Here is an 18,187-nt window from a genome sequence, read left to right as displayed (position 1 = left end):
ACCTTATGCATTTATTCCCTTGGCTAGCACTTGATAAAGATCTTCTGAATTACTGCAAAATGACTAACAGAAAGTTACTGCACAATGAAAAAACTCTGGGACTATGCAATTTTAAAACATGTACTTCAAATACAACTTCACTATTTCCACGTTACTTAATGCTAACTACAAACAGCTGCTGGGACAATCTGAGTTGTTTCTCTTGCTGCTTGTTCCTGTTTCTACACCAATGCATCTTTTGAATCCTGCTGGTATTATGCAGTACTTCTTCCTCCTCACAGAAAGGAAACATGGTTCTGTTAAAACCTGAATTTGGAATTTTAAATAATTAAACAGGAAGACTAAGAAGTTACAGAACTGAGGACGACCATACACACTCAACTCTCAGCTTGTTACAGAATTTTATTTACTACTTTTATTCCCTTACCAAAAAATCACTTTGACTGCCCTCTCCTGTATCTCCCACATAAACCAATCACAGGTACATGATTTTCTCTGACTATTACTTGAGATTAAAGAAAATTGCAGCTGGGAACAGAACAGGAAACTCAAGATTTCACAGCAGTTACAGATAAGGTTACAGATCAGGTCACTAAGAAGTACTGAAATGTAGAGATCTACACTGAAATTGATGTCTATAGTAACAAAAATTCTTTAATCCTTGTTTTCCTACCATTTAATTTTGGTGGGTTTGTCTTCTCTCAGTGTCAGATGGTGAATAGTACTGATAACTATGTCAGCAGTAATAAGACATTTTGCTAAACAAACCCAAGGAAATTAATTCAAATACCCCTGTTAAAGGTATTAGGCTCATCACCTTCCTGACTGCCAGTTTAGAGATTCTTTGTGAAAAACTAAACGAAACCAAAAGCAACTAGTATCAGTAAAGATTTCTGACATTTCTAAGGTCAGAAGTGTGGCTGCAGGTTATATAACCACCTGTTCAGAATAAATTACTAAATCACAAAGATTTGGTAAGAAGACATTATAATTATAGAGCATTATTACAGAAGCACTTGACAAGACAGTGAACTTCTAATCTTGTTACTGCAAACTGACAATCACTCCTGAGAAGGAAGATGTTTGGGGAGGGAGAGCAGCCCCACAGCTGACCAGCTCACACTGGTTACACAGAAGCCCTCCAGCAGCTCCATGTGCTGCACTAGCCAAGCCACAGCTGAGGTCCCAGGGGTGTCCCTCCACTCCTGGGCACAGCTGAGGTCCCAGGGGTGTCCCTCCACTCCTGGGCACACCTGAGGTCCCAGGGGTGTCCCTCCACTCCTGGGCACACCTGAGGTCCCAGGGGTGTCCCTCTACTCCCTGGGCACAGCTGAGGTCCCAGGGGTGTCCCTCCACTCCTGGGCACAGCTGAGGTCCCAGGGGTGTCCCTCCACTCCTGGGCACACAGCCCTGCTGTGGGAGCTGGGGCAGGGCTGCCCCAAGCAGCACCCCCGCTGTCAGTGAGCTCAGCAGCCCTGCAGAGCTGACACACTGCCTCAGACCAGCACCAACACAGCTCAGCACCTCCTGCAGCAGAGCTGAGCCCCAGCACAGCCAGGCCCTGCCCACAGCCCGCAGTGCAAAGGGCTTCTGCACACAATTCATGACTCAGAATGTTTTGGAATGTGACTGATATCAGAAGTGCATGCATCTTCACAGTGAAACGACTAAATGCTACTGGATATGTTTGATAGGCTTCCCCTCCCCTTTTTTAATTGACTAAGTCGTCTCTAAAAAAGTGTTTTCAAAGAAATCAAGTACATAATTTTGGAGTTTTCTAGTTTTCCTTTTCCAAATAATTAAAAGATTAGACATCCACAAAATCAAGTAGGTCTCAGGTAACTGCTACTGCATTTTTCTCTAATTCCTTTACTTTCTTTTCTTCCTCCTCTTTATCTATAAACATTTTGAGATGTCCTTAGTTTTGTTTTTTTAACTGAAAGAATTCTGTAACATGAGGTTTTAGTACAGTATAAGGAATACATCAAAAATCAAATTTACAGTGTTATCCTTCTAAATAAAAAATTTCAGTTAGCAGGTAGTTTATTGGAGAAACATGCAGCCACTTTTAAGAGGTACTTCTTTGATAATTTGGTAAGTTCAACAAAATTGACCCATCCACTACAATCTCATGAATGACAAGTGTTAAACTAAGACCTACATAACCATCATAGGCAGATCAGCAAGTTCCTCCTTTTTCAGAAGTGTCAGATATTTGTGTGTGTTTGTTAACAGTGACAGTGAAACCAGAACTCAAACCCTGAAACAGCAGTGACTTGGTGAAAGTGTAAGAGTTAAGTCATTACAGATTTCCATATAAGCCTGACTTGTACAAACACTGTAAACATGATTTCAGATTCATTACTGTACTAAAACTATGTGTTATCTAATTCTAATTGCCTAAAGCAGAATCAGTAAGGACATCAAGAAGAACATTTATAGATAAAGTAGGACTGGGGGAAGGAAAGCCAGAAAAGAATTGTGGAAAAGAAAAACCCACATACCTGAGACCTACATAAGTAATTCCTCAGGATTCCCCTTTTCTTTAAAGTTAAGAACCTGAAAGAAAAGTTTGAAATTTTAAAACTTCAGTTCTTTACATCTGAGTTCTAAATTAGAGACGAAATAGTAATTAAATAATCTTAACTGATTAGGCTGCCTCAAAGGTTTTATTACCTTTGAGTGTCATTCTTCCCACATACTCCTTAACATGATGGGAATAAGAGGATGAGAGAATATTTAGGGTAAATAATATGAGAGATGACTGAAAGCTACTCCTTTCAGAGAGAGCTGCTCCACATTATTGCCTTTGGAGTGCAAAATGAACTCCATCCATGGAGGGAAAGCTAAGAATTAAGACTTCATAACAAAACAAAATATTCCAATGGTTGATTTGAAGTGAAGCAAATAAAGCATTAAGGATTGAAGGTTCACATTTCTATTGGACAGAAACCTGGTTTAACTTGGATTTTTTTTTTTTTTAAGATGGACTTTCTAAAGTATCTCTGAGGAATATTCAACAGCCAGCACAGAACAGAGCCCTTAAAATAAGTCAGCACATGAAGAGAATCAGTTAACAACAGGTACTTTCGAGTTACTTAAATCTGAAAGAAATACACTGCAAATTTAAACAATAGTCAACTATCTCTTCTTTTGGAGAGACTGCAAGTTACTTTGCCACAGCAAATAAAATTTAAATCCCAGATGAGCACAGAAAAGCAAGAACCAATGATCAAGCTTTTGCACACAGCAGAAAAAGTTTAATATTATTGTAGCAGCACCATGACTCTCCATGCAGTCATTATTTTTCATTAAAACAGAAGTACTAAAGCCCTCTGGCAGACAGTTACTTCTCCCATTCTCCCACAGTGGGAGATGCTGCCTTGCACCAAATCTATTCTTGCATTGTAAATATCAACACCTTCTAAGAAGAACTAAACTCCAAATGTGGTTTACACTCAAGTTCAAACACATGGAAAGAACTTTCATTTTATACGAATACAAAATCTTCATCTACTTTCTAACTCAGAGGGAAGTACAAATTCAATAAAGGCCAGGAAGAAAAGAAAAGGACTGCAAGTTGCACCACAGTGGAATCAAGCCTTCTGACACATCAGCCTATATCACATTTTAAACAACTTTTAAAATGTATAACACTGAAAACCTAGTCAGAGTAAATCCTTATCTTTACATAAAATGCAACAAAATATGCAGAACACAGTGAACTTTGATTATAGGCTTTGTGAGTATCAAAAAGTTGTCCCTAACTTTGTTGGTGGACGACATGAGTTCACATTCCTTCTTACTAAGACTTGATGTAGCTCTATTGTGAGTCACAAAAAATTCTTTAAAATTAATCTTAACTACCAAACTGTCTTAGAAACCTAAAGGTAACTTTCACTTTTATCAGAATCTCTTCTCAACCAAAACAGTCAATCCACAAATGAAGTGACTCTCCCTCAGACACAACCCTGGACCAAAGGCTCTCCAGAGTGAATGCTTCTTCTAGTAAGAACCTCTTCAGAGGAAGAACAGGTCCCATTTAACCTGCTCCACACGCACCTTTAACCTGCTCTTTTGGGAATGACAAGGACAAAACCAGCACAAAACAGACCTGAGAGTCAGTGACCCCATCTGAGATGGAAGCTGGAAGAGCATTTACACTCTGGCAAGGAAATCTTCGTCTCCAAAACGCGTGGCTTTACATTACTGTGTGGAATTTCAGGTACAACTTCCAATTCCTCATAATCCACGGCTTAGAATTTCAAACCTAAAAATGTTATCTTTGTGCAATTGAGTATAACAATATTAAACTTATTCAAGTTCAAAACAGTGCGTGCTATTAAAACAATTAAGAAATAAAATGAAAAAAGACCCTATCCTACATACCGGTTAAGAGATTATCCAACTTTTTTTCTAGAGGTAAAGTTTTGCCAGATGGGACCCTTAAGAACTGAATAAAACATGAATGTCTGGGTTAAGAGAGAATGCCTCTTTAAACAACAACAAAACAGAACTGAGAGAATAGTAAACTTTATCTAGATAAAGCTCCCGTAGTACCTCTGAATGGTGCCCTACACTTCCATTCTCCGATCCAGAATGCTGCTCATTTCCTTCATCTTCCACATCAGATCCCGAGTCTCGCTCGTCTTGCACTGGAGTAGCTCCTCCATCATCTATCCCCAGGTTAAAAACAGAAAGTAAAACTCAATGACACCTCGCAGCATTTAAAGGAGCCGTCCAGGCTCCCGCTCTAACGCGGAGGGGAAAGAACCTCGGGTCCGAACAAACCACCTCAGACACCCCTAAAGAGTGCACAAAACCATCTATACCATGCGGGCAGCGACTGATACACTGCCCAGACAGTGGGCTGTTAAAGTCTCCGGCCCCGCGGGCCCCGCTGTGCCCGGCGCCCTCCCCGGCAGGGCCCCGCGCCGCTACCTGACTGCTCCCCGCCCTAAGAGTTGTGTCCATGGTGCCCGTGCCGGCCCGCGCCCCTACCCGACCGCTCCCCGCCGTAATAGCGTGTGTCCATGGCTGTCCGTGCCGGCCCCGCGCCCTACCTGACTGCTCCCGCCGTAGTAGTCGGTGTCCATGCCGGGCCCGGGCTGGCGGCGGGCACTGCCCTCGGCGCTGCCCCGGCCCCGCCGCCCCACACAGGAACAAGATGGCGCCTCCCCGCTCAGCACCGCCCCCGCCGCCGCGCGCGCCGCGGCCGGGTTCGCGAGAGCTCCCAGGGGCAGCCGCCGCCGGGCCGTAACGTCCCCACGCGAGACCGCGCCCGGCCGGGTCGTTTTTAACCACAGCGAACTAAACGCCGTTCCTTCCTCCCCCCAAAGTCTTTTTTTATTTTCCCCCGTAGAATATCGTTTGATTTCAGCTTGATAACTGAAGCGCTGGGGAAACTGAAGGAGCCTTTGAGGAAAAAAGGCTGTTTGTAGCCCCCGCGTGACCGCGGGCAGCGCACAGCTGCAGTGTGACACGAGTGGGATCCTGGCAGAGGGCTTTCCTTGGGTGAATTCCTGGGGGAATTTCCAGGACCGAAACATCTCCTGACAGCGTTCATGGCTCCCCGAGCCCACAGCCCTGAGCTACACGAGGGATCCCTACATCTCCCTTCTGCCAGACCAAGGCACATCACCACAGGGATAATGGGTGGGAGACCCACAGTGTCATCTAGAGTAGAATAGATTTTGCCATTTAAATAACAGGTAGATTTATCTGCTCCCTACAAACCAAGTGAGCACGATTAACGTGCATCTCCACAAGAAGGCAGCAGGGCTCGGGTACAGGCACACAAGTGGGCTCCGGACGGGGCAGTGGGGGCCGGCAGTGTCCGTGTCACCGCTGCCCAGAGAGGGACCACGGCCGGCCATGGAGAGGGAGGAACAGCCGGCCCAGCAAATTTAGGTCTGGCTGTCCTCGCTGAAGCTGCAGTTCAATCTAGTTCATGTGTGGGTGGTTCCTCCAGATTTAGCCTTCAGGATTGACTGGAAGTTCGCCCTGAGCTCCCAGGTGATGGTGACTTCCGGAGTAAACACAGGGGCAGAACAACCCCCATCTTTTCCAGGGATTGTCATGTTCTGTTTCAGTAACCCTCATCCTCTGAGCAGTGTTACTACTCAAGTATTTGGCATGCCCATGATATGTCAGTAGGGGATTACTGGTGATGACTGCTATCATTGATGCATAATTTCAAAATGGAAAGTCTAATAAATGTGTACAGTGCTGGTCTCCTGCCCCTCAGTCTTCATTTTCTGGGAGGGTACAGGTCAATGTGAGACATAGAAAACTGCTGGGTATGTCATTTGGCATATTTCTAAATGGTACTGATTTTTATAATCCTACATGCTACACTCTCGTTCAGGGACATCAAACTTTAGTAAGTTGATTATTCTGGGCAAAATGAGTCTATTTCTTCTGTGCTAGAGGCAACTTAGAATGGATGGCAGGGAGGTTAAGCCATTATTAACCAACACACTCCAGAAGCAAGCACAGTTATAATGCAGGGAGTTCAGTGTACCAGGTTAAACACAGCTGAGATTTAAGGATTGAGTTATTACTCAACATCTTCTACATCTCACTTAGAAGGAGAAATCAACAGTGAAGTCAGACGTTTCTTGGATACAATCCTATATTCTTAGCAAAAACGCAGAAAACATTTTTTCCCCCTGAAAGCAGGATACCTAAAATAAAATGTCTCTTTGCTTACAGCTCTACAGGTCTTTTCCAGATTGCCCCCATTCCCTCAGGGATCCTCGAGACTACACTCTTGATGCTATCACGTTCTTTTTTCCTGCTTCTGTATGACTTTTACTGCTTTTAGGTCTTTGTGTGGTGTGGTTTCACTTAGATCTTTTCTGGAAGGAGCAGGCACACGTGTTGTCAGTATGTGATGGGAGGCCCCTGTCATTTCACTTGTCTGACTTCCATAAAGAAAGGGAATGGCTTTATACAACTGACTAAATAGAAGGCAGGATGACAACTTTGCAACACAACACATAAAGTTCTTGTTACGACCCGCCCCAGGAAAAGAGAGGGGGGGGGGGAACTCAGGTTTTATCAAAAATTCCTTTGGGGTGGATTAAAGCGAAGCGACACTAAATAATCGGTGTATGAAAATATATAAGATTTATTTCAACAGTTTTGTATCAACAGGTAAGTTAATAAGATTTATTTTAACAGTTTTGTTTCAACAGATAGGTTAACATTTTTGGGTGCTGTCATAATCAATAGGTAAACTAACACTTTTGGGTGCTGTCATAAGCTTTCTGGGGAGGAGAAAAATGCATAGGGGAGAGAAAGGCAGGATAAGAGCCAGGGAGAGTAAGAGAAAAGAAAAGAACCCCCTTTGGGGGGGGGGAGAAACTGTTTAGGGGAGAGGAAAACCAAGATGGGAGTAAGGGGAAAAGAGAGGCTGAGAGTATACAGTCACCGCCCACTGGATCCAGCGATGCTTGAGAGCGATGGTCCTGATTTGCAGGCGGTGGGGGAGAAGGAGAAACTCCCGAATTCCCAAAGTCACCAGTAAGTTTATATGCTCTGGCGCCTCTCTGGCATGAGGGGTTGCTTTTCCCTTTTTTGGACTTAGTCCTCCAGAGGCACATTGTCTTTTCAGTTGTTGTTTTCAGGACAGTGTAACTAATCGCCCAGCAGAGGTGTCAATAGGCAAAAGCCTGCAAGGTCGACTCTTCATGGGCTATCAGAGGTACAGTGTAACAGTCAAAGGCCCGCAAGCTCGGCTCTTTTCAGTTGTTGTCAAAAGCCCAAGGTCAGTTGTTGTTTTCAGGACAGTACAGTGTACCTACTAAGCGCCCAGCAGGTGTGTCAAAAGCCTGAGAATGCATAAATCATCAACTATCTCAGTCTCTGACACCACCCCGTGATTTATGCATTCAATAGTTTTTCTTCTTTTGTCGTTCTCTGTGAATCTTCTTTGTGGGCAGTGCTTTTCGTATAGTGGACAGGGAGACAGAAGAGTGAAGGAAAGGAAGAGATTGCCCTAATGCATTACAATTCTCCCCCCCTTCAAAAAAACAAACTAATTTTATAATAACATAGTAAGCTAATTTGCATTAGTTACTCTCTCCACCCTGTGGGTCGTCATAGGGGATGTAATAGGATCTCAATGGTTACAATCAAATTTCTTAACATTAATGAGGTTACAAACATACATACAAATATTTGAAATTATACATCAAAAAACACTGAGTTACTTGGGAGCTGGTAAAAGGCTTTCTTATGTTTTCTTTTAGGCCTAAATTTAGTTCCGTTTTTGTTAAATTTAACCAAATATAAAATTCAATGCCTTTCAAGGCAGAAGGCTAATGTATATAATGCATATTCATATAACTCTAAATATGCACAAATACTTGTACTAACTCCCAGGTTATATTTGGTTGAGTTTCTCAACCGAGAGAGATATTTAAAAGGACAAAATGAACTTGACAAAAATCAAATTAACAGTACATCTTATACAATTTTACCGGTAAGTTGCTCACATTCAAAAGCTTCTCCCAAACTAACCTGCCCCCCAACAAAATAATAAAACAAACTTGGCAAAACGAAATTAGCAGTACATAAAATGGCCCGTCCTACACAATCTTATCAGTGAATTGTTCATAATAAAAAAAAACAAAACCCAGATAAGTTAACAATTATTAATAAGCTGATAACACAAGTAATTCTGGGAGTAGAGGGAGCACAAACACAATGTTTGTGGCAAACTTTTACATATTGCAGACTTGAGACAAAAATACATATAGGCATGCATATTACAAAGTTATTAAGATAAAAACATTAAGAACAGTATAAGTCTTCAGTCTCGTTGCTATTTCGTTTTCTCATGCTGCCTCTTGCTGTAATCGAGGCTCCATTGGTTCCATGCAGTTTGATCTCATCTGCTGGCAGGTTTCTGCAAAAGAACAAATCTGGCCCACTACGGACCGATTGTTAAAAAGAAGGAAGAATCCATCGAGTGTTTATTCGATGGTCCTTCCCGTGAGCATCTGTGGCTACCCATGTATGAGGGTTAACCGGGGTTTTTAAAGTGAGTGGCACCTGTCCCACAGAGGGTAGTTTTACTAATACAGGTTGGCCTGGATAATGGAGTAGTTTTACAGGATCTTTACTTTTATTCTCCCTCGGTAGAATAGTGGGAGGTTCAGGGCAGAATGCTGTAATTCGAGGGCAACCATTTATTCCCCATCGGCTATTGATTTTGGTTACTGCATCAGAAACTCTGGAGGCCCATTATCAAAAAGAAGGAACTATCTATTTATCCAACTCCTTTTCTTATCTGGCATAATGTTACTAGGGCAATAATAATAGAGAAGTTTGGAACATGTTTTCTCCAAAAAACAAATAAACTCAAACGGACAGAGAGGGATGGGAGACCAAACACCCATTCTCTCCCTCTGGCATCTCTCCAGGCTCGACCCTTTAATAAATCTAACCCCAGGATGTTAGCTGGTAGTGGCCCCATAATCATGGTAGTTTCTGTGGCTGTCTCATCTCCAGGTAACCAGCATTTCACTCGAGCAGTGTATTGGGGTTGGGATTTGCCAAAGGCATCAGTTACCCATATTTCTTTTTTGTCTGGCTTAATGCCACACTGGGTAGCAGCTTCAGTTTGGAGTGCTGAGACCTGTGCACCCGTGTCTACCACGAATGTAACTAAAGATTTAAAAGGGCCAAGAGGAAAAGTGATTACCAAATCTCCCTGGTTGTTTTCTGTAAGCTTTCTCTCATAAACCCACTGGCTATTTTTTGGCTTATTTACTTGAGGGCAGTAAGTCCAGTTCCTTGACTCAGAACTGGTCAAACTGGTTAGTCCGGTTTCTGGAGAGGTTGAGGGGATCACAGTGTTGGACTCCTTAGAGGGGCTGCCCTTAGGGGGTGCCTTGTGCTCTTTGATCTTATCCCAGTGCTTTATCAAGTATTCTAAATTAGCAGTGGGTAATTTATCCATCACTTCTAGAGGAATTCCTTTTGCAACACCTTCTCTCCACAGACTGTATCTCTTTCTTCCGCTAGATGACACATTTTGTTGACAAATACCTGGCGAGGCAGGTTTTTGGACTTTCCCTGCCCTCCTGCAGTGTGTTCTCTGGCCATTGGTACCAGGGAGCCCCAGCTGCTGACCAGTAGCTATTAATTCTTGGGCTATTTCCAACCAGGTTATTCCTGATGGAGGACCCCTTCCTCTAGGTCTGGGGGTTGCCTTTGTGCGCTCCTGTAATTGTTTAGCATAAACTTTTAGTGCATCAGGCAGGCCTCGAATTAAAACTGGAAATCTCTGTGGATCTGCCTCGAGTTCCATTGGGGAATTTCGTTGTGGGTCTAATAATTTTGTATGCATTAACTGGAGACATGCGGTTTTTTGTACACTTTTTACAATGTGGCCAATTGTGGGTGTTTTAATCGTGTAAGGATCTCCCCTTTCTATAGGGTCTAACCCACCTGCCCAGTAGGCAGCTCTCTGGGTCAGGGACCACGGGGCTCGGTTATCATTTGTGGTCAGGAAAACCCCTGGGCCCCAAAATCCTCTGGCCTCATCTTCACTTAATAAAATTCGGTCTCCCCCAGTAAGGGACACCCTCCACACATATTCAGTCTCTGATTCGCTGGCCTTACGGCTGTATTTCTCCTGAATTCTGGCCAGTGCTTCCCCCGTGTACGGGGTAGTTCGTGTGGTAGTTTGCCGATCTGCCCCCAGGCCAGTGGTTTCAGTTTTAATGAGGGGACGCATACGTATTACCCCCTCCTCCGGGTAACTTTGCTTCAACTCTTCTAATTCCCCAGAGGGGTACAGGGATTTGTTAACATCTGCCGGTTTAGGGTATTTTGAATGAATGTCTCGCAATTCACAATTTTTCATTTCCAGTATCCTTTTAAGCCTTTCATTTTGCTCCTCCTCATCTTCAAGGGCTGACCTAAGCAATGAGTTAATCTCTCTCTCTTTCTCCAGTGCCTGACGTTCAGCAGTTAACTGCAGGCGTTCTTTTTCTAATTGCTCCTGTAATGCCTTCATTGTCTCTTGAAGAGACCTTATCACCTCACCGGTAGATTTTTGAATAGCCTCTTTTCCTAGCTGGTCCTGCAAAGTTCTCATTGACTCTTGGAAAGATTTTGTCACTTCACTTACAGATTTTTGAATAGCTAATTTTTGCCTTTGCACTGCTCTAAGGAATACGCCTAAGACAGCACCCAAAAAAAACAGTTCTAAACCAAGGATAGCTATCAGGAGGGAATAATCCCCATATAACTCAACCCGGGGTGTCATCCCCTTCGCCTCAGTCATTAACCCAGCTTAGGTTAATGTCTTTCTCCCCCTTAACCCTCTGAGGGCTGGTTTGACTCTCTCCTGGAAAACCTTTCAACAGGTCCAGGTACCAGAGAACCTTTCAACAGGTCCAGGCCACACCAGGAAACCTTTCAACAGGTCTGATGTGCCCGGGTCACACCGAGAGGAGAAAAATTCTTACTATAATTTTACTGCGAGGGGACAGTCACCCTTTGACTCGCCCTCGGTACCAGTTTTAGACTACACCGATTACTCCACCACATCCAAAGTATCCTGTCCGTGACGCCAAAAATGTTACGACCCGCCCCAGGAAAAGAGAGGGGGGGGGTAACTCAGGTTTTATCAAAAATTCCTTTGGGGTGGATTAAAGCGAAGCGACGCTAAATAATCGGTGTATGAAAATATATAAGATTTATTTCAACAGTTTTGTATCAACAGGTAAGTTAATAAGATTTATTTTAACAGTTTTGTATCAACAGATAGGTTAACATTTTTGGGTGGATGTCAATAACTTATCTGGGAGGAGACAACATGCAATAGGGAGAGAAGAGGCAGGATATAAGAGCCAGGGAGAGGTAGGAAAAGAAAAGAACGCCAAGCATGGACGTAAAAGGGAAAAGAGAGGCTAGAGTATACAGTCACCGCCCATGGATCCAGCGATGCTTGAGAAGCGATGGTCCTGATTTGCAGGCGGCGGTGGGGGAATGAAGGAGAAATCCCAAAATTCCCAAAGTCACATAAGGTTTATATGCTCTGGCGCCTACTAGGTCTAGCGCTTCTCTCGCTGGCATGAGGGGTGCTTTTTCCACTCCCTTTTTTTTGGTACTTAGATCATTCCTTCCATGAGGCACATTGTCTTTTCAGTTGTTGTTTTCAGGACAGTGTAACTAATCGCCCAGCAGAGGTGTCAATAGGCAAAAGCCTGCAAGGTCGACTCTTCATGGGCTATCAGAGGTACAGTGTAACAGTCAAAAGCCCGCAAGTTCGGCTCTTTTCAGTTGTTGACAAAAGCCCAAGGTCAGTTGTTGTTTTCAGGACAGTACAGTGTACCTACTAAGCGCCCAGCAGGTGTGTCAAAAGCCTGAGGATGCATAAATCATCAACTATCTCAGTCTCTGACAGTTCTCTGCAGATAAAGCACTAAGGAAATAACTTGGGAGTAGTGTAACAGAAAATAGAAACTAACAAAAAAAAAAAAAAGGTTGAATAATGTGTACAAAGGTACACAGAAGTTGTACCAAGGGGCCTAGAAAACACAGGAGTCTATCCCATACTAAAGTTCCATGCAGTATCAGAGTATGATGGTAGCCTGCCTTGGAAATTAGTCCTTTATAAATATGTGTCATGTTCTGCAGTGATGGCAAGGCAGTGTCCCAAACTCCAGCAGCACTGAGGCTGCATTGATGAGTGAATAGAGATTTTGTGCATTTAGTGAAAGCGAAAGAAGGCACAGAGGTTCCTTCCTAACAGTTATGAATTCCCATCTTCCTGAAAAGAAACCTTCTAACCCCAAGCCACATCCACCACACAGCAGGGGGGGCACCTGTGTCTGAAATAACCTCACCTCAGCAATGCTGAATGACTGGGCCTCAGTCCTGACCCCCATTCTGCAGGTAACGTGTCTGTGCACTCTGCTGTGCACATGCCTTTGTCCCTCATGAGCCAGAGCTTGGCAGACATCAGCCTGTAATATACTCTTGTAATGCCATCCTGGCTGCTTCCCAAGAGGAAGGATGGAGTGACAGTCAGACCATAATGGGATTGCACAGTGGGGGAGAATGACCTGTCTTCCACCAAGCAGCGTAAGCAGCAAGCAGCGCGCACTCGGCGCGTGTGAAGGTGTGTCATGACACAGATCCCAGAGCCCCGCCAGTCTGTCTCCCTGGGCAACACCAGGAACTGGCTGGAATGAAATAAGCCTTTCCCTGAGGGACAGAATGCTCAAGAAAACCATGGGATGCACTTGGAAATCCTTTGCTGGTACGTACTGCTTCTTTAGTTTGCTTTGTTCCCTGCACTGCACCTTTCAGAGTTAACAGACATCAGTGACTTAGAGCTACAAATCTGCTTAGGGAAAGGAAGGAGGTTAGTGTAGGCAGGAGAGCTGCTGAATGAACAGTTTAAATTGCAAACTGTTACATCCAATCCACCTCCCTTCAGAAATCTCAGAGAAATAACTAGTTTAACATAAAATGATGTTTGGCATCTAGGACTTGGTGATACAGAAATGACAAGGCCACTTTGATTTAGCTGGAGAGAAAATGGGAAAGCTAGTGCCATGTGCAAATTAAACCCTTCGATCCTGACATCAATCTCTTAATTAGGAAGCTGTCAGGAAGAGCTAGTTTTGTTAACACATGTCTCTCCAGACAGACCTATTGCTTTGAACAACAGCAGGATTAAATTCACTAATGATTATCCAATTTTAATTTGGTGCATTTCTCAGTGCATTATTCATCATAGAATCATAGAATCCCAGAATGGTTTAGGTGGGAAGAGACCTTAAAGTTCATCTTGTTCCACCCCCTGCCATGGGCAGGGACACCTTCCACTATCCCAGGTTGCTCCAAGCCCCATCCAACCTGGCCTTAAACACTTCCAGGGATGGAGCAGCCACAGCTTCTCTGGGCAACCTGTGCCAGGGCCTCACTAATGTGCCATTTAATAATGTTTTTAGCTTTATTACTTAAGCTGTGACTTCACAGTCTTCACCTTCAGCAATTTGCATACAAGAAAGTTTACAACAATTAATCAGCATAGACCATGCTACAAATTATCCCTAATTACCACTACAAGTACTCCTGTGCCCTGCACAGTCCCTCCCCAAACTCTGCCTTCAGCAGAACACTGAGCTGCTCACTCCTGGCAAGCTCCTCTCCTGTCCTTCCCTGTTCACACAGCTCAGTGACCCCCCAAACCTGAGCTACCCCTTTGCACTCACAGTGCCTTCTCTGACAGCCCCTTTAGCAGTCACTTGCTCATCTCACACCAGGTACATGTGCTGTGCAGAGCATCTTGGCTGCTTTCCCTTGGTATGCCAAGTCTCTACTCCTTCAGCTTTTGTTTTCTTGCCCTTGAATATGTCTAGACTGAACTGTAGAAATCAATCTCCCTTCCAATACGTATTTCAGCTGTGCAATGAGTCATACTTCTCTTTCAGACTTACCTCAATTTCCCTGTGTTTCCATCTCATACAGTTTCTATACTGTATTAGGACATAAATCCTGTGCTTCTCTGTGAAATAGCATAGCCATGGTGCCTTGGGCACATGGGTTAAAAATGGAGATTATTTTGAGAATGAGATTTTCTGCCCCCAAACAGGCTCCATCTGGAATTTCAGCAGATATGTTTCCTTTGCTGAAGGAATACAAATGGTACTTTTTCCCCCTGCAGTCTAATTATACAAAACCTTTGGTTTTAGAATGTACCTTGGTGTATAAAGGTACGTACTTTGATTTATTTGCCAATATTTGTCCTTCACCTAATAAAATCAGCACTTGGAATTTTGTTAATCACTACAGCATATAGACTTCTAAAAATTGTATCAGAAATAAGTCTGATAAACAACTACTTTGAGGCAAAATCTTTGGGTAAGAATGATTTGTGCAGTTAGAAACTTGAAGAAAGCTCTCCTTCCTCTCTGCCTTGTGTCTTCCTACCTCTCTCTGAAAGTCTCTGAGCCTGGAAGGGCCCATGCTCTATTTCTGCACCTGTATTTTCATGGCTGCTGTAAAACTTAAATAAAAACTCAGGTAAGGAGACTGACCTTAAAACACAAATATGTGAAGTGGACAAACACACATTACTCCCAACTATTTATTGCTGTACTTGAATGCTTACCTCTGATTTGGATATGGAGCTACAGCAGGAGCCCCAAGAATCAGACACGGGAGCTTCTTGTTGTCTTTCCCATCATACAGTGCAGCCACACTGAACCTAGGGAACAAGAAAATAAGAATTAAGGTATTAGTTATACTAGCAAATGTTCACATGTCCACAGTTATTGCACATTTTCATTTGCATGTTTAATAATGGGCACACAGACATAACTTTCTTCTGCATAGAGCCCTGGAGGAAGGTGACACAGCTGCATAAAGGTAGATGGAAAAAATCTCATCCTCACTGTTTGGGCTCGTCATTAGGATTGGAACGTGCCTGACTCCTGAGTTCTTGCTTTGGCTGGAGAAACCCTGTATCTGCCTTTCTACAGATATACTACACTTCTGTTTCTTTCCCATACTGGAATGTAACCAAATTTGCAAGATGAACACAGGATTACTGAGAGTACACGTGGAGCAACCAGAAAGAGGGAAGCTCTTGACCACACTATCCTATTTTGGAAAGAGAGAAGTGGGCAAATAGGGAGTTAATATGCACCTAGATTCTGGAACATGGTGACAGTGTTTGCTGGGAGGTAAATTAAGATAACAAAAGCAAGATGTGTTGTCCCTTTATGTCAGTGTGTGTATGAATTCCAGTTGTCATGAGTTTATTTTGCTCTGAGCTCTAGGTACTGAGCTGTGAAACACAGCCCACACCAAACACAGACTGATGGGTGTTTCCTTGCAGAAGAGAGCTATGTAAAACCAAGAGGAGGTTTGGATGATGAGATGAGGGCCTGATTTTCTTCATATCTAATAGGGTGAGAAAGAACCCCAGGGAAGTCCAGTGATGTTGGAGCAGCATAAGACTAGATGCTAAAGGGTTTTCTTCTTGGAGTGCTTTCCAGAAATCTGAAAGGATACAGGCACAGCGGGGAGATTGAAGTTTAAGGTTCATCCAGGCAAGAATTAGCCTTCGTGCTTACTGGAACATCTGACTTGGAAAGGAGGTGTACACTGAGCTGGGAGCAAAGTCCTGTAATAAATAACTGTGCTTCAGTCATTTCCTCCTCTGTGCAGCTGCGAAGTGGCACTTTGTGAGGGATCCCTTAATGGCACTAGTGCCAGTTTCACCTTCCTTTTCCTTCTTACTCCAATGCTTATGAAAAAGAGGGACCTAAGCTGCAGAAGCCACACGGTGAAGATTTCTTCTGGAGAGGTAAATTCTCATCCTGTGGGGTTACATTTGGTTTATGGCACTGTATCACTCTGGGGAGAAAAGCAGCAGGGAGAGCCAGGCGTTGCCAGGAAGTGGCCATGCAACCAGGCTGGGGGGGGTGGCCACATAAATTCATTGGAAATAAGCATTTTAAATGTTGGAACTGTGTATCCCGGGACTATAAGGGATCTCCTCCCCACCTGTCTATCCTTGGCTCTGGAGCCAGCTGTCCCTCTGACAGGACACAGTCTGGCTGTCTCTGTGTCTGTGGGTGCCACTCCCTCTTTGTTCAGGGGCAACAGTTCTGCTCTGTTGCTGTATTCTGGTTTCTGGTGCAGGTGAGGTGCCTGTCAGTTGTGAATCACTGCTCATGGCCCATCTTTAGCCTGTGTTTGCCAAGGGCCATGCTTCTGTACCACCCTGCATTGCTCACAGGGACAAGTCATCACAGTGCTGAAGTTGGTAACGCAGATACAGCTCCTGAGTCGTTAACAAGAACATGAGGACCTTGCCATAAGAAAAATTGATTATGAAAGACTGAAGTTCCTTCTAGAGGGAGTGTACAAAAACAGAAAACCCCCGAGCAGCCAGAAAGAACACGTTCATGTTGCATTGCTACATTTTTGTGGATTTTGTGCTACAAAATTGAGAATTGCCTTAGTTACAGATGAGCTCTGGAGGCTGCCTTAGTCTCACAGGGGAAAGCAATTCTTAATATAGACAGCAGGTGTTGTGTTGGGGGACACAGACTTTGCTGTTTCTCTGGCTTTTGTTATTAATGTGACATTTCACCTCTCTTCTTGTTATTGGAACGCCTTTGTGAAAATTACATTTAAAATTCCTGGTTTAAAATGTGTGTTAGCATTGGACCTCTACATCAGCAGTCTGCCATCTCTTGAAGCTTCTAGTTACTTTTTACTTTGGGATCCTAATACGTAATTTTGATAGTTCTCTTATACATTAAGTGGTAAATCATCCTGGGCTTGCTTAGAAACCCTGTTCAATCCATGCTACAGTGTAGCCACAAATAGGGCACAAAGATCATGGAGCTTGTCAAGCACTTCCTGCTTTCCATCTTGCTACCCCGATAGCCCTCCTTAAGAGTCACAGAATTGTTAGGGTTGGAAAACACCTTTAAGATCATAAATTCCAGCAGTTAACTTGGCACCATCAAAGCATGTCCCCAGGCACCACATCTACACGTCTTCTAAATCCCTCCAGGGCTGGTCACTCCACTGCTGCCCTGGGCAGCCTCTTCCAATACTTGAGAACCTTTCCTGTAGAGAAATTTTTCCTAATCTTATTAAAATTTATTATTATTAAAATTTTTCCTAAACTTCCCTTTCCTAATATTCAGTCTGAAGACCCACAGCAGTGGGATATACCTGCAGGAGTGTAATTGCTCCTTCTGTTTAGTCTGAAGAAAAGGTCATTTGTATACCTATCAATTTTAAATAAGACCATGATTTATGGAAGCTATTTACACCCCTTCCAAATAACTTAAGTAAAAATAAGTGGGCAGCTAGAGGAATGATAAAATGAGCTCTAATTTTCTCACTGCAATGTTTTAACGTTAAAATTCAGTAAAACAAGAGGGAGAAAACAATAGTATCCTGAACTTAATCTTGAGGGTTTTTTAATGGTAATCTTCATTTTTCAAGAGCATGAATTTCCAAAAATAGAGTGGTGACTTGAAACACTTTTCTGATAACTTAGCTGCAAAGTTCTAAACCTCAGCAATTTGTATACCCCCACCATAAAATTAAGATAAATAATAAAATTATTTAAATGATTCAGTCAAAAGAGTAATGAAATCTGGGTACCTCTTAAAATATATAGCAT

At 43.3% G+C, this 18,187-nt stretch overlaps 2 protein-coding genes across 4 annotated transcripts in view; one reads left to right on the top strand and one right to left on the bottom strand.

The window, feature by feature from the left end:
* Nucleotides 1-18,187, bottom strand: part of IWS1 (interacts with SUPT6H, CTD assembly factor 1) — a 44,618-nt gene that overhangs the window by 10,879 nt on the left and 15,552 nt on the right. The window contains exons 2-3 of one of the 3 annotated variants that reach the window (XM_029963697.1): nucleotides 15,146-15,241; nucleotides 2,505-2,559 (exon numbers count right to left, since the gene is read on the bottom strand). In XM_029963697.1, coding sequence (XP_029819557.1) covers nucleotides 2,505-2,559; nucleotides 15,146-15,241 — 151 coding nt within the window. Of the gene's footprint in view, nucleotides 1-2,504; nucleotides 2,560-4,560; nucleotides 4,673-5,063; nucleotides 5,142-15,145; nucleotides 15,242-18,187 lie in introns of those variants that run through there. The other 2 variants (XM_025896147.2, XM_029963698.1) reach the window with 2 other exon arrangements.
* Nucleotides 16,293-18,187, top strand: part of MYO7B (myosin VIIB) — a 51,385-nt gene continuing 49,490 nt past the window's right edge. Inside the window, exon 1 of the mRNA XM_029963701.1 lies at nucleotides 16,293-16,345. The gene's annotated coding sequence lies outside the window, so the exon portion shown is untranslated. The remainder of the gene's footprint in view (nucleotides 16,346-18,187) is intronic.

The sequence above is a fragment of the Manacus vitellinus genome, unplaced genomic scaffold (assembly GCF_001715985.3).
Source record: "Manacus vitellinus isolate BGI_N305 unplaced genomic scaffold, ASM171598v3 scaffold_60_pilon, whole genome shotgun sequence".
Lineage (NCBI taxonomy): Eukaryota > Metazoa > Chordata > Aves > Passeriformes > Pipridae > Manacus > Manacus vitellinus.
Note: the sequence above shows the minus strand (reverse complement) of the source record. Positions and strands in the feature narration are given on the sequence as shown.